At 40.3% G+C, this 12233-nt stretch overlaps 2 protein-coding genes across 3 annotated transcripts; both read right to left on the bottom strand.

Moving 5' to 3' along the window:
• Positions 1-2519: 2519 nt before the first annotated feature.
• LOC126623785 (wall-associated receptor kinase-like 20) lies at positions 2520-5434 on the bottom strand. Its single transcript, XM_050292767.1, has 3 exons — positions 4583-5434; positions 4446-4484; positions 2520-3891 (listed from the first exon to the last, which is right to left on the bottom strand). Exons 1-3 carry the CDS (start codon positions 5346-5348, stop codon positions 2831-2833), a joined length of 1866 nt encoding a protein of 621 aa, XP_050148724.1. The 5' UTR covers positions 5349-5434; the 3' UTR covers positions 2520-2830.
• A 1703-nt stretch (positions 5435-7137) lies between these two features.
• On the bottom strand, positions 7138-12233 carry LOC126623790 (ultraviolet-B receptor UVR8-like). 2 transcript variants are annotated; one of them, XM_050292779.1, is made up of 11 exons: positions 11946-12233; positions 11367-11440; positions 11179-11263; positions 10776-10907; positions 10473-10691; positions 9889-10125; positions 9433-9476; positions 8783-8965; positions 8362-8452; positions 7859-7902; positions 7138-7726 (listed from the first exon to the last, which is right to left on the bottom strand). In XM_050292779.1, exons 1-11 carry the CDS (start codon positions 12145-12147, stop codon positions 7607-7609), a joined length of 1431 nt encoding a protein of 476 aa, XP_050148736.1. In that variant the 5' UTR covers positions 12148-12233; the 3' UTR covers positions 7138-7606. The 2 variants fall into 2 exon arrangements, with proteins under 2 accessions (XP_050148736.1, XP_050148729.1); XM_050292772.1 differs by having other exon boundaries at positions 11367-11712; positions 11946-12091.

Below are 12233 nucleotides of genomic sequence, written 5' to 3'. Positions count from 1 at the left end.
CAGAATCGTATTCGTCCATTTTCTTCACTACAAATGAATGTCTTAATGATTTTGAATTTGTCTAATTTTTTGCAAAGATAATCTATAAATGATATTCTAAAAGATAGACGGCACTGATGATCAAATACATCACAGAGTGGATCCCACACAAAAAAGTGTCAAAATTTGTGTAAAAAAATGATGCCATGAATCCGCCTCCAATTAGTCAATATGGTTCAAATAATATCTCTCTTCTAATACAAGTACGTACAAATACAACTATGAGAAATTCAACCACAAAGCAAAGTTCAAACTTTAACAAAATACAAGCGAGTTTTATATAAATTTTACATTGAATACGTCATAACAAGAAGTTTGTAACTCAAACAGTTATGAGTGTTTATCTATGCGCCGAATCATACAATTAAAAAACTCGATCATCTTGTGCAAAAACTAAGGCTTACTTATGTTGGTCAACATGAGCATGTTCTAAATTTGCCGTCTTCACACAAATGACCTAAAAGATTCGTTCACCTTTTGGCGTTGGATCCCTTTGACAAAATAGCAAGTCATGCATGCATATATTGGTTATGCTCCACTTCTAAGTAATTGGCCTTGTGGCCTGTGGCCGGCCTCAAGTTCGAACCTTTAACCTTTTAGTGTATTAAACCAAACAAACCAAAGGTGGCGTGGATTAAGTTCTCGGAGACGAGGGTTTACACTTTAGTCGACAGACCCGTATCTTTGTTGGCGTACATTCTCAACAAAGATGGTCTACTTTATTCCCCTTCAATCTAAGTTTTGTGTGGTGTAGACGGGATGACGCCTTTGTAATCGTTAATACGTCACTCTTCATGTATCCCCCTACACCGCCTTTATCTGTATGCTTCATGTATCCACTTCGTGGGCTTTCAACTTTTGCTGTAATGAAAATTACCCTTTCAATAACGTTAGTAATGAAACCTTTTGGGGTGTGTCATTTTTTCTTCATGCAACCTTTGAGTGGAATGCTAGTTAAATTAGTAAAGGACAAGTCAGCCCAACACGTGTCTTCTGCAAGAAAGCATAAATCACGTGAGAATTTGATCTTATTTTTATGGGTCCAGATCTTTAGAATGTCAAGAAATAATAGGCAGGACAATTAAGCTACCATTTTTAGAATGTCAAGAAATTATCGAGAAATTATAATGTGGTCTTCGAACTCCGCCTCGTAGCATGACCAACTCACTCGTAACGAGTGTATTGAATATTAAAATCATACGCTAAAATATAAATTTGTCGTATGTTCATATTATAACATGAGTGAATTAGTTACAGGCACAAGTTAAAGTGTGGATGAGCAGTCTAAATGTGTTTTCGATGGCCGTCCGTTCGGCAAGATCTTTGGCGCAAGAACACTGACGGAGTCAAGTTCAGGGCTACCGTGGCCTATATCCCAGGTAGCTTTCGGTGGAAAATAAAATTTTACATGTAATTTTTATTGATTTTCGAATGTATCCCACCATATTTTTAGTCACTGATCCGAATTCTCTCGGTTTAATTATATAAAAGTATATAATATAGTTTACAAAACGTCTCTTTTTCTTACATCATTTTTCTCATCGCTTCTTGTACACGTACAAGTTTGGATTTGTTTGAATTTCATGTATTTGTTTAATAATGAAAATTATTGGCTCACCTTATGAAAATTTTCTTAAGTGAGCTAATACCGTGAAAAATTGTAGTATCAAGTTTCTTTTTATAAAGATTCAAATCTTTAACCTAGCTCACCCGGTGAAAAAATCCTAGCTCCGTCATTGCGCATGAAGGAGTTGACTCGTACCTTCTTGACTTGGTTCTGATTTTTCTATTTTTTTTAAGAATACTGAGTCGGACTCTTCCCCTACCGTATAGAATAGAACATGTTGAACCAATTTTTTTTTCATGTAAAACCTATTTTATTTAGATCAGTAAAATCATACGATTTTCTGAAACCATATGACTCGAATTCATAGTAAATCTAGTGTGAAAAAAGTGACAAAATTGAGGAAAAGGTTGTTCAAAGCCTATTTTAGGCCTCACTTCCACTCATTACAGAAATCATTTGAAAGAGTTGACAACAGCTCTGCTCGAGCTAATCACTCATTAGAAACTAAACCAAAGATTGATCAATGCTAGCTTTCAGAATAAAAACAAAACAATCAAAAAAAAAAAATCCTTCGCCCATAAAGGCCCATCATTATTAGTGCTAATCTTTCTTTAAGGGCATAAGTCCACCCAAAAAGCCCAACTACAGAATTGCCCTGCTGCCACCCATATGATTGACCTTCAGAGAGAATATGCTCTATTATTCTATTCTGTCTACAACACTCATCACGTGATTGACTGTTTATAATGTAATGATACATGAATAACAAGTGTTGTAGACGAATAATATACTTTCTCCTCTTTTTGGATATGCCCACTAGTCACTACTAGCATGTTAATACTTTCAAAAGTTTTCTTTAAGACACGTTCCTAAGCCCTAAATCCTAAACATTGAAATCATGAACATACTCATATTTCAACAAACAAACCCATCTCTTTATTTCGACAAGCAACACTTATCACGTAACTGATTGTGTTGTAAACTATTGACACATGGATGACGAGTGTTGTAGACGAATACCATACTCTCTCTTCTTTTTGGGTATGCCCACTTCTAGCATGTTCAAAACTTTCAAAAGTTTTCTTTAAGACACGTCACTAAACCCTAAACCTTCAAATCATAAAAAAAAACACACTCATATTTCAGCAAGCAAAACTGCCTCTTTATTTGGGTTGCAAAATCCTCTCCTCAAGCTGTACAGAGCATAACTCTGGTAAACAAAAACTAGGCATCTACAGCCTTAGCAGTGGCAATGCTTGCAATGTACTCAATCTCCTCGGTGACTTCTTTCATCGAAGGCCGGTTCTGTCTACGCTCCTCCAAGCAACCCAACGCAAGGAGCCCCAGCGCCTTCATCGTGTCCAGCTCCAAAGCATTCGCTCCCTCTTTCAGCAACGGATCAACCACGTCCATCAACCTCTCCTCCAACATCATCCTCTGCGCATAAACTGCCAGGTTCACGTCATCCGCTTCCCTGTTGAAGTCTATAGCTTTCTGAGATGTCAGCAGCTCCAAGAGCACAACTCCGAAGCTATAAACATCACTCTTGTCCGTCAATTGATAGTTCCTATAATATTCGGGATCAAGATATCCGAGGGTTCCCTGAGCACACGTTGATATGTGACTTAAATCCGTGTGAGCCAACCGCGATAACCCAAAATCCGAAACCTTGGCATTCAGCTTCTCATCAAGCAGGATGTTACTAGACTTCACGTCACGGTGATATATTGGAGGGACAGCTGAGAAATGGAGATAAGCAAGACCCTCGGCCGTGTCAAGCGCAATCTGGAGACGTTGCATCCAAGAAAGATGTTTCCAGCCACCAGGTTTTCGAGCCTGCAGATGTTCGAGAAGGGTTCCATTCTCGATGTACTCGTAGACCAGAATAGGCTGCTCTAACTCGACGCAGCAGCCGAGTAGGTGGACAAGGCTCTTGTGGTTAACTTGGCACAGAATTCGGACCTCGTTGAGAACTTGGTCAATGCCTTTGGTGTTTCCAATCTTAGCAATCTTGACAGCCACGACAGTGCCGTCTACAAGAGTTCCTTGGTAGACTTCGCCGTATCCACCAGCGCCTAGGAGCCGGTCTTTGGAGAAGCTGTTTGTTGCTCTTTTGATCTCATTCCCGGTGAAGACTTTAGCGGCTCTGCCTCCGTTGGCATTTAGGATATCCTCGCGCTCTTTCGTCAGGCGCGCTTGTGCTTCTTTGATGCGCCTGTGGCGCTTGTAGAGTAGAAAGGCTATGGTGGCTGCGATTAGTGTTGCACCAATCCCACAAGTTAAACCTGCGGAAGTTTCGATTTCCTTCTTGTTAGTGATGCAAATATAGAGTTTGTAAAATGTGCTCTAGGTTTTAATGTCTGGACCACAAATAAACCTCAGGTATGATTTGTCACAACTTCTCTTGCATATAACGAATTTGATTTCGCAAGGGCTTGTAGCTCACTTAGTTGAGAATATTCACGCCTGCGTCTCGGATCCTAAGTTCAGTTCTCTCTCCTCCAATATCGTTTGTAACAAAAGAAGGAAAATAACTTTGATTTTACTATAATTCGTTTTGTTTTTATCAGTGTTCTTAAAGGTCCTGTCTAGTCGTTAAGTAGTTGATCACCACCGCGATTAATCTCTAAGCGTTTGAAACTTTAAAAAAATAGACCTTTTGATTACTGTGCATGAGAGAAATAAAAAGTTATGACACACATATCAAGTCTTATGTCATGTGAATTTCAAGTTGTGTAATGTGTCGTGTTTGAAATAACATTATAAAAGATAATTCCTTTCAAATTAAAAACTTTAGTTTTAATGACTAATTAGATTATGGAGGATCAGTATTCTTTACCTGCTATTAGTCCGGTGCGGTCCTTTGAACCAATGCTATCTGCCAACAAAAAAAAGTCAAAGTTCAAAAATCTGAGTGACCCTCGAAGTCAAAGGCTGAGCAGCCATGCAATACATCAAAACGACACCGCAACTCACCATCAACGCATAAGCCTTGAACCGGGTCCCACGTAAAGCCAGAGTCGCAAAAGCACCTCCTGACCCCAGCGACAGCCGGGTCGGACCTACAAGTGGACTTCCCCTCACAATCCGGCTGCGTCCCACACTCGGGCTCCCTTGGCGATGTCCACTGTAGCTCCACTCCCGGTTCGGGCCACCGGTCAACGGGCAAGCCCGGATCCAAGTTCACGAAACTGGTGTACGCGCTGCAACCCGAGTTTCTGACCCGGATATTGTACGACGTCGACGACCCGCCCGCCCGAAACGTGCAGCACAGCGATTCCTTGCAAGAGCCCACCGATCCGGTGCCGTTGATGTATGTGTGGCAGAGGCTCGACGCCGTGCAGTTGAGCGGCGATCGGAGGAGGGTGTCGGTGCAGTTGAGGTAGAGGATGGTGTTGCTGCTGGTGACGTTGAAGGGGAGGGAGTTGTTGAGCTGGAGGCCCTCGTGGACTATATCGGTTGCGATGCAGGTGTTGGGGAGGAAGGCGGAGGGGCGGAGGACCAGTCGCTGGGAGGCAGGGGAGACGGATTCGATTGGGTAGGAGTTGTTGAGGGTGTCGAAGAGGAGGGAGCCCGCGGAACAGCGGATCTTGTACGACTGGTCGCCGCACGTGGGGGATGTGCTGAGGGGGTAAGGGACGGTGGTGGTGCCGCAGTCTGGGCAGCGCGGGAGGGATAGTACGCACCAGGCGGAGGTTAGTAGGAGCGCGGCGGAGAGGAGGAGGGTGGGCGGAGAGGCCATGTTTTTGAGAAGTGATTGCGGTGGAAAATGCGGTTGGGGAAGTGATGGGGGTTTTGTAAGGTGAGGGGGTGGATTTTTGGTAGGAAATGGAAAAGATTCCTTGTTTTGAATTATTTTTGGTGGGTTAAATTTTTGTCGTTTTCTGACATTTTGACAAAATGCAAGTTGGGCTTGACACGTTTTTGCTTTTTGACTTTCCACTTCTCGTGAGATTTTTCAGCGTAATCGATACATACATCATATGTTATTATATAAATTATGAAATATGTGTGCTAAAATGTTAATAAGTTACAAAATAAAATTTCCCACCAATTCTATTAAAACACGTGGCGTACCACTTGTATTTCTGTCACAATTAAAAATTTCTCATACTTCTCTAACCATTGTGCGAAGAAATATTTTTGTTCATCACCCTTAACTGTGATGCTCGTCATTTTATTTCATATCGTTAGATGAGGAGCTCATTAAATGACTAGTATAATCTCTCTTGCTCTTATAGCAGAATATCTCATCCCTTATGGTAGAATATCGTCTTATAAAAAGAAAACTACCATGAGAGAAATCAAGGGTCAATTAGTTTGGCAAGTGATTTCGCACAATTATATTTAATTTATTGCACTAGAATTGAATAAATTATAAAAGAATTAAAACAGATAAATACGGGCATGCAAAAGGAAAATAAAGATGTGGGAAAAACTATTTCATTTTATATTTCAAATTTTAGGTTAAAATTTAAAAAATTTAACCCAAAAAAAAAATCATATTTTAATCTGAAATTGTTTTCTGCTTCAATGGTGTTCAATTTAACTTTTAGCTCGAGATTATTTGGACCGTTGGACCAACCAATGTTCTAATAACCCGTGATGTCCGATTTAATAGAGTCGTTGGGATTGCACATGGGTGGCCGATAACCCCATCAGGGCAGGCCCCACTCTTGCTCAGCGTTGTCCCCTTTGCCTTTTGTTTAGTGCGTCAATTCTGCGAGATGTCCAATTTCTCGAAGCGTCTACACGCATAGAGGGCCAAGATTTTTAACTCGGGCTGAAATCTTGGCTGGAATTTGCTCCAAAAACTAGTTTTAACCCAAAACTGATTTTAGGCACAAAAATTGAAGCAAGTTTTGGAACTTAAATTTGAGGTTTTAATCCAAGAGTTGGAGTTGACCTCAGTATAGTTTAGGAACATTGTTCAGTTGTACTTTTATACCTGAATTCAACTAATCGACTTGTCATATTCATCTCTGCAGTCGAAAATTCTTATAGTCAAAAGTCTACATCTAAAGTCTTAGAGAGGATAAAAAATAAAAATAAAAAAATAAAATAAAAAGACAATGACAGGAGAATAGATTTTTCTTTGAGTTAAGGAATCTCAAAAAATCTAATAATTTACGTCAAGTTGGACTATAACACATGAATAAAAATATTAGAAACATTGTTTTATATAAGTCAAACAATATTATCTCTTTGGCATTTTCCCACTTTGTGTTACATCCTCACAACGTAAATTTCGGTGAGTCAACGACAAGAATTCTTATAATTTATAGAAATAAAAAAGAAAAGAGGAAGTTGTCGAGAGAGAGATGAGAACGTGGTGAGGTTGAGGTTTCATCTAGAAGACCTAACAAAGTCTCTCTTTCCTCATGCCAGCATGGTCAAATACAGAGGACTTTGAAAATCCTGGATTAATAGCAAACAAAACGCAAGTTCCAACAGCTTTTTATTGGAAAAAAATCACACAGGGCCGCCATCCTCCAAGTTGCGGTATTCTGAACTAATCAAGCAATGTCATGTGAGTTAAAACACAGTGCATAATAAGTTTGAAACATCGTCACCAACGTCCTGGTTGCATGTAAGTCTCTCTCCTAGAAAATGAATCAAGGAAATTTCCATAGCATTCCCCACATAGTTGCAAGTTTCCTAAGAAAATACAGAACGATTACATAACATTTCGAGGCGTCTGATTACATCACAGCCACTTCCAATTGGATAAACCAGAATTTACACAGCCTTAGTTGTACATATGGGAACTGATACGTATTACGATATCGTGACCGTGCCCGAGATTACGCCAATCGTGGAGGACGTCCGCTGTGAAAGAATGAGTACATGCATATACATACATAAATACATATGTATACGTATATGTATATACAGTTCCAAACCACAGTATGTACATGGAACCAATAAGTTACTGACTTCAATGGACATTGAACACGGCTACCTAACAAAACTGTACGATTGCCCTTGGACTGGGGGAACTCAAGTAGGTTCAGCAAGCAGTAAGGTGTGCCACCAGCCGCACGCCACATTTTTCGGCACACATCCGTCGATTGTGACTTGAGCCGGAATGTTGCGGTCGATCACATCGTCCAGGCCAAGCTGGAAAATGCAACAGAAAACAGAAAACCACAGTATTAGACTTGCAAGGCAATACGAGAAACGGGAACATTGCAGAGCAAAATACATTTCATAAATCGACATCGACATGAACTGTTGATGACAGCTGAATACCTGACCATACTTGTTCCATCCCCAGGCGAAAACTTTCCCATCCTCTACATGAAACACAAAAAATTAAGAATCTCTTTAGGTGAAAATTCTCATAAGTTTAACTTCAACATCTTCTAAACTAAAATTATGATATCACTTGATATTCCTGTAAACCGAAGCAACTGATATTTCCACCCGAATAGATATTTTTGTCCTTAATACCTACAAGTTCCTACACTTTCATTAATTTTTGTTTAGCTAGTCGATCCATACACAGACTTTGGAATTTTATAAGGACTTGTGAAGGCTCTTATGAGCTGACCAAATTTCCGTATTTCTTTCTCCATCTGTCGTTTCCTGTTTCCTGGACTGACGGAGACGCTCACAAGCAACCAAATGCATCGAGATATTCATATTTGCATAACCACATTAAGATTGGATACCATTTCTTCTTTAGGGTAAAGAAGATAAAGTCGCTTATCATAAAAGAGTACCTAAGCTTGTAAAAACGGACAGTAGCATACCGGTGATTATGGTACTATGACGCGCCCCACAGGAAACAATCTTTGCATTCACGTTTTCCAGAACTGGAGCATCCAAAAGTCTTGGTATAATCTGGTTCACAATTTAAGAAAATTCAGTTCAACAGTTTCTCTGATATCGATTATATTGGCAATGATGATATGAAAATATTACAAAAGTAGCGACATGTTTATTGATTTGATTAACTAATTTATGTAACCCTACCAATATACTAGCAACATTATATGACAAAGTAAGGGCGAAATTTATGGTTATCGTCCCGTTTTATCATTGCCTGAACGACAAAATCTATGAATAAAAAAATCGTATAGCATTCTAGTAAGTTGATAACTTCTCAGCTGATGAGAATGCCATGGCCTCTAGCGAAATAATGGATAGATTTCAGTCAACTTCAAGGCTTACCTCAGCTTCTTCAGTTCCGGTACCCAGCTGTCCAAACTGATTCCCGCCAAATGCATAAACATCACCATCAGCTGAAATGCAGACAGTGTGCCACAGTCCTGCAGCAACACCCTCTATCCGGATACCCAGTAATGAAGATACACAAGTCGGGCGTAATTCATCATTTGTGCTTCCTTGCCCACACTTGAACAAAACAAAAGGGACAAGGAAATCAGTTTTACACCATTTGAATAATAGAAATAGTGCAGAAACAGTACATTATAGGTAATGTTAAGAAGGAATAGAATAGATTAATCCCTTTTGAGTGAACCTCATCCTGAGCATCTACAATATTTTTTCTCAGCCGTTCCTACATTACCTACATGTTGTACAGTAGAATGGTTAAATTTGGGGAACTCCCGCTAGTTGTTTGTGTATGGATGGATACAAAGATTAAAACTTTAGACATTCCAGCTTGATTGGAACACCAGTTCATTCTTGTTTAGGTACTATAGTTGATGATTTTTTATATTTGTGATTAATAGCAGTTTTACCATCAACAAGCCAAGAAGTCTGTTGTGCATAAGGATGAAAAAGAATTAATGCAGATCAGCACTTATGGTTTCAAGAAGATAAAGCGTGAGGCAAAGAGTACAATACAGAAAACTCACCTGTCCATACAGCCCCCACCCAAAAGCAAGTACAGCTCCAGCATCTGAAGTGCGAGAAAGAAATAAAAAACAGACATGTAAAGATAAACCGCATACAAAGCATAAAAGCTAAAATGCTAAAATTTAGGCATACGATCGTTTAACATCTCAGTTGTACCACATGCTACACTAACCGCAGGAATGACATTCCTGTGACAAATCAATTCTAACTTCCCACTTATAAACAGCGATAACTATGAAGTTTTGAAAACGGCTTCTATCATTCAAATGTGCTGTCTGTGCTGTGGTGACTGATTCTTCAGTATTTAGTCGACTATTTCTTACATATAACATATTAAAGACAAGAAGTAGCAATTGAGTATCTAAGAATAATTAAAAACCTTGGCAGTAACAGTACTATCCAGCTTGGATGCCCATGCTTTATACATAATTGGAGAAAGAACTTAAAATTTGTACCTGTGATTACTACACTATGTCGCCCTCCACAGGCAATCCCCTTCACATAATTCCCAGGAACCCTAAGACCATATCCGTCTGAACCTATGGTTCCTCTAGACAGTCCTGCAGATCCATCTTTTCCATAAGAGGACTCAATGCAAGGTACAGGATGAGGAGAGGACACCATACGTATGCGGGAGCCCAGACCAAGCTGCCCTTCACCTCCATAGCCCCATCCCCACACTTGTCCTCCATCTGAAGTTTTGGGAAATCAGGATACATCATGTCTTCTTTAAATAATAATAAAAGGTCGTACCCAGTGCACAAGGCTCCCGCTTTACGCAGGGTCTGGGAGAGGTGAATGTCGGCTAGCCTTACCCCCATTTATGGAGAGGCTGCTCCCAAGTCTCGAACCCGAGACCTACCGCTCATGAGCGAAGGCACTTGCCATCGCACCAAGTGCGACCTCTCTTCTTTAAATAATAATAAATTAAATATTCTAGTTTCTAACTTGATACTCCAATCTGCACCTCATTTCATGACCACAACGCAAAGACACTATGCATCGCATATAACTATAAATCAGAACAGGGTAAAATTACTTGATAATGCCAGAGTATGGCGCCCTCCAGCAGCTACACTGGCTATTCTAACTCCCGGATTCAATGCCACAAGACATGGCAATGCAGACGGAGGTTCATCACCAGATGATGAACATTCAGCCGCTTGTTTTGCTGAAGATAATTTTCTTCGCTTTGTACCTTCTTCACTAGCAGAAACTGCCGCGGCAGTGGATCGTGAGCCATGAGAGCGAGGGCTAACTATATCATAAACATAAATAAGTCAGCAGTGAATGAAAAACAAGCTTTTGCCATTGTCATGAAAAAAGGCCAAACATAAATTACCTTGCTCGGTCAAAAAAGAACTCTGCCTTTCAAATGCATCCTTTTCACCGTCTGGCCCCATAGATTGCTCCCCAAAGACCTTCCCAGATGGAACACACTCTTTCCATCCCCAAGTGTAAACTCGTCCATTTTCTGCATTAAATCCCAAAATTATTGACTGGCTCCAACTCATAATAGCTTAATAACGTTGGAACACAGAAACTGAAGTTCTTTCCACAATTCAATTAGTTACCAACTAATTGTTTCAGTCGCCCTAGTTTTTTACACTTAATTCCGAACCCCCTTGGCATCTTCAAAAGAACTTAGTTGTCAGAAAAGGGTTCAGATGTTTCTTTACCTTTACTCACTAGGTTGAATAAAATCCACTCTTTTGAGAAAAATGCAGTTGGGAAATCAGCATTACCTGTGACTGCAACACAATGGGCCCAACCCGCGGCCGCCTTTACAATAGAAGCATCATTTGGAAGAGGAAAAGGTTCCGGATTTTCCTTAAACATGTGAAATTGAGAACAATGTCAAATACTTGCAGCAAGAAACAAAAATAAAAAAAAAATCAATGAAATGACTACGTATGGCGTAGTACTACCGTACCCCGTGCTTCCCAGATGTCACATAGCTTTGGCCCAGATCATCTGTTGATCCCCATGTAATAAGCTTTCCAGGTTCTGAGTCAAAATGTAACAGTAAAGAATCGTAAAAGAGCAAAAAGAAATGCACTTTGAAGAGAAAACATACACAAACAGATATGGTAAAACAGCATTGGGGAGAAAAATAATAGTGTATCAACTGCCACAAATTAAAGCAAATGCGGGTTAAAGCCGGTTTGCCAAGACAGTGTGCCCGATCAGCGAATGAGTTGTGGTTAGGGGTGAAATGCCACTCGAACCCAGAGCTAGCTGGTTCTTGCATCCCCGATGCAACCAGTTTGAAATTCCGCCTCGCAATAAATTAGAGCAGTTTAGAATATATATCGACTAAAAAAACAACTCTGTAACTAAATTCACTAACTTTACTAAGCTGTGTGTTTTCTTATATAGCAAGAAATTAGCATAAAAAATAAAGTTTCAAGCTTTACTTCCGTTTATTTTCCCACATTTTATCGGCAACCAAACAAGATATAAATTGCAGTCATAAAGAGTAGGAAACCAAGGCAGAGTTCGAAGAAAGTACCTGAAATGGCCATGGCGAAGCCGCAGCCGCCACCGCACACATCCTTCCACGCGTACTCAGCTCCGGCCGTCCGCACGACCGTCGGCGACAGAAGCGGCGACCTCTGCGGCAGAGCTCCGGGCAGATACCCCCACATGAACACCACATTCTCTTTCCCCTCTTCCATCTTCACTTCCTCTTCCGTATTCCCCTCCGCATTCATCGCTCGAAAATATCCGAAAAACAGGAAACCGATTCCAAATCCGAGTTTTCGTTTCTCGTTTTCGGAAGTTTCAGAAATTTCTTGAA

Source organism: Malus sylvestris, chromosome 1, assembly GCF_916048215.2.
Source record: "Malus sylvestris chromosome 1, drMalSylv7.2, whole genome shotgun sequence".
Lineage (NCBI taxonomy): Eukaryota > Viridiplantae > Streptophyta > Magnoliopsida > Rosales > Rosaceae > Malus > Malus sylvestris.
The sequence above is the reverse complement of the archived record's forward strand: the minus strand, read 5'-3'. Positions and strand labels throughout refer to the sequence as shown.

Coding starts and splice junctions, on each gene's coding strand:
- LOC126623790 (XM_050292772.1), bottom strand. CDS start 11,684: ATGCAAGAACCAGCTAGCTCTGGGTTCGAGTGGCATTTCACCCCTAAC. Junction 10,908..11,178: donor CCATTGTGTTGCAGTCACAG/GTAATGCTGATT, acceptor GATTTAATGCAG/AAAATGGACGAGTTTACACT. Junction 8,453..8,782: donor CCGGAACTGAAGAAGCTGAG/GTAAGCCTTGAA, acceptor ATTGTGAACCAG/ATTATACCAAGACTTTTGGA.
- LOC126623785 (XM_050292767.1), bottom strand. CDS start 5,348: ATGGCCTCTCCGCCCACCCTCCTCCTCTCCGCCGCGCTCCTACTAACC. Junction 4,485..4,582: donor TCAAGGCTTATGCGTTGATG/GTGAGTTGCGGT, acceptor TTTTGTTGGCAG/ATAGCATTGGTTCAAAGGAC. Junction 3,892..4,445: donor CCGCACCGGACTAATAGCAG/GTAAAGAATACT, acceptor AAACTTCCGCAG/GTTTAACTTGTGGGATTGGT.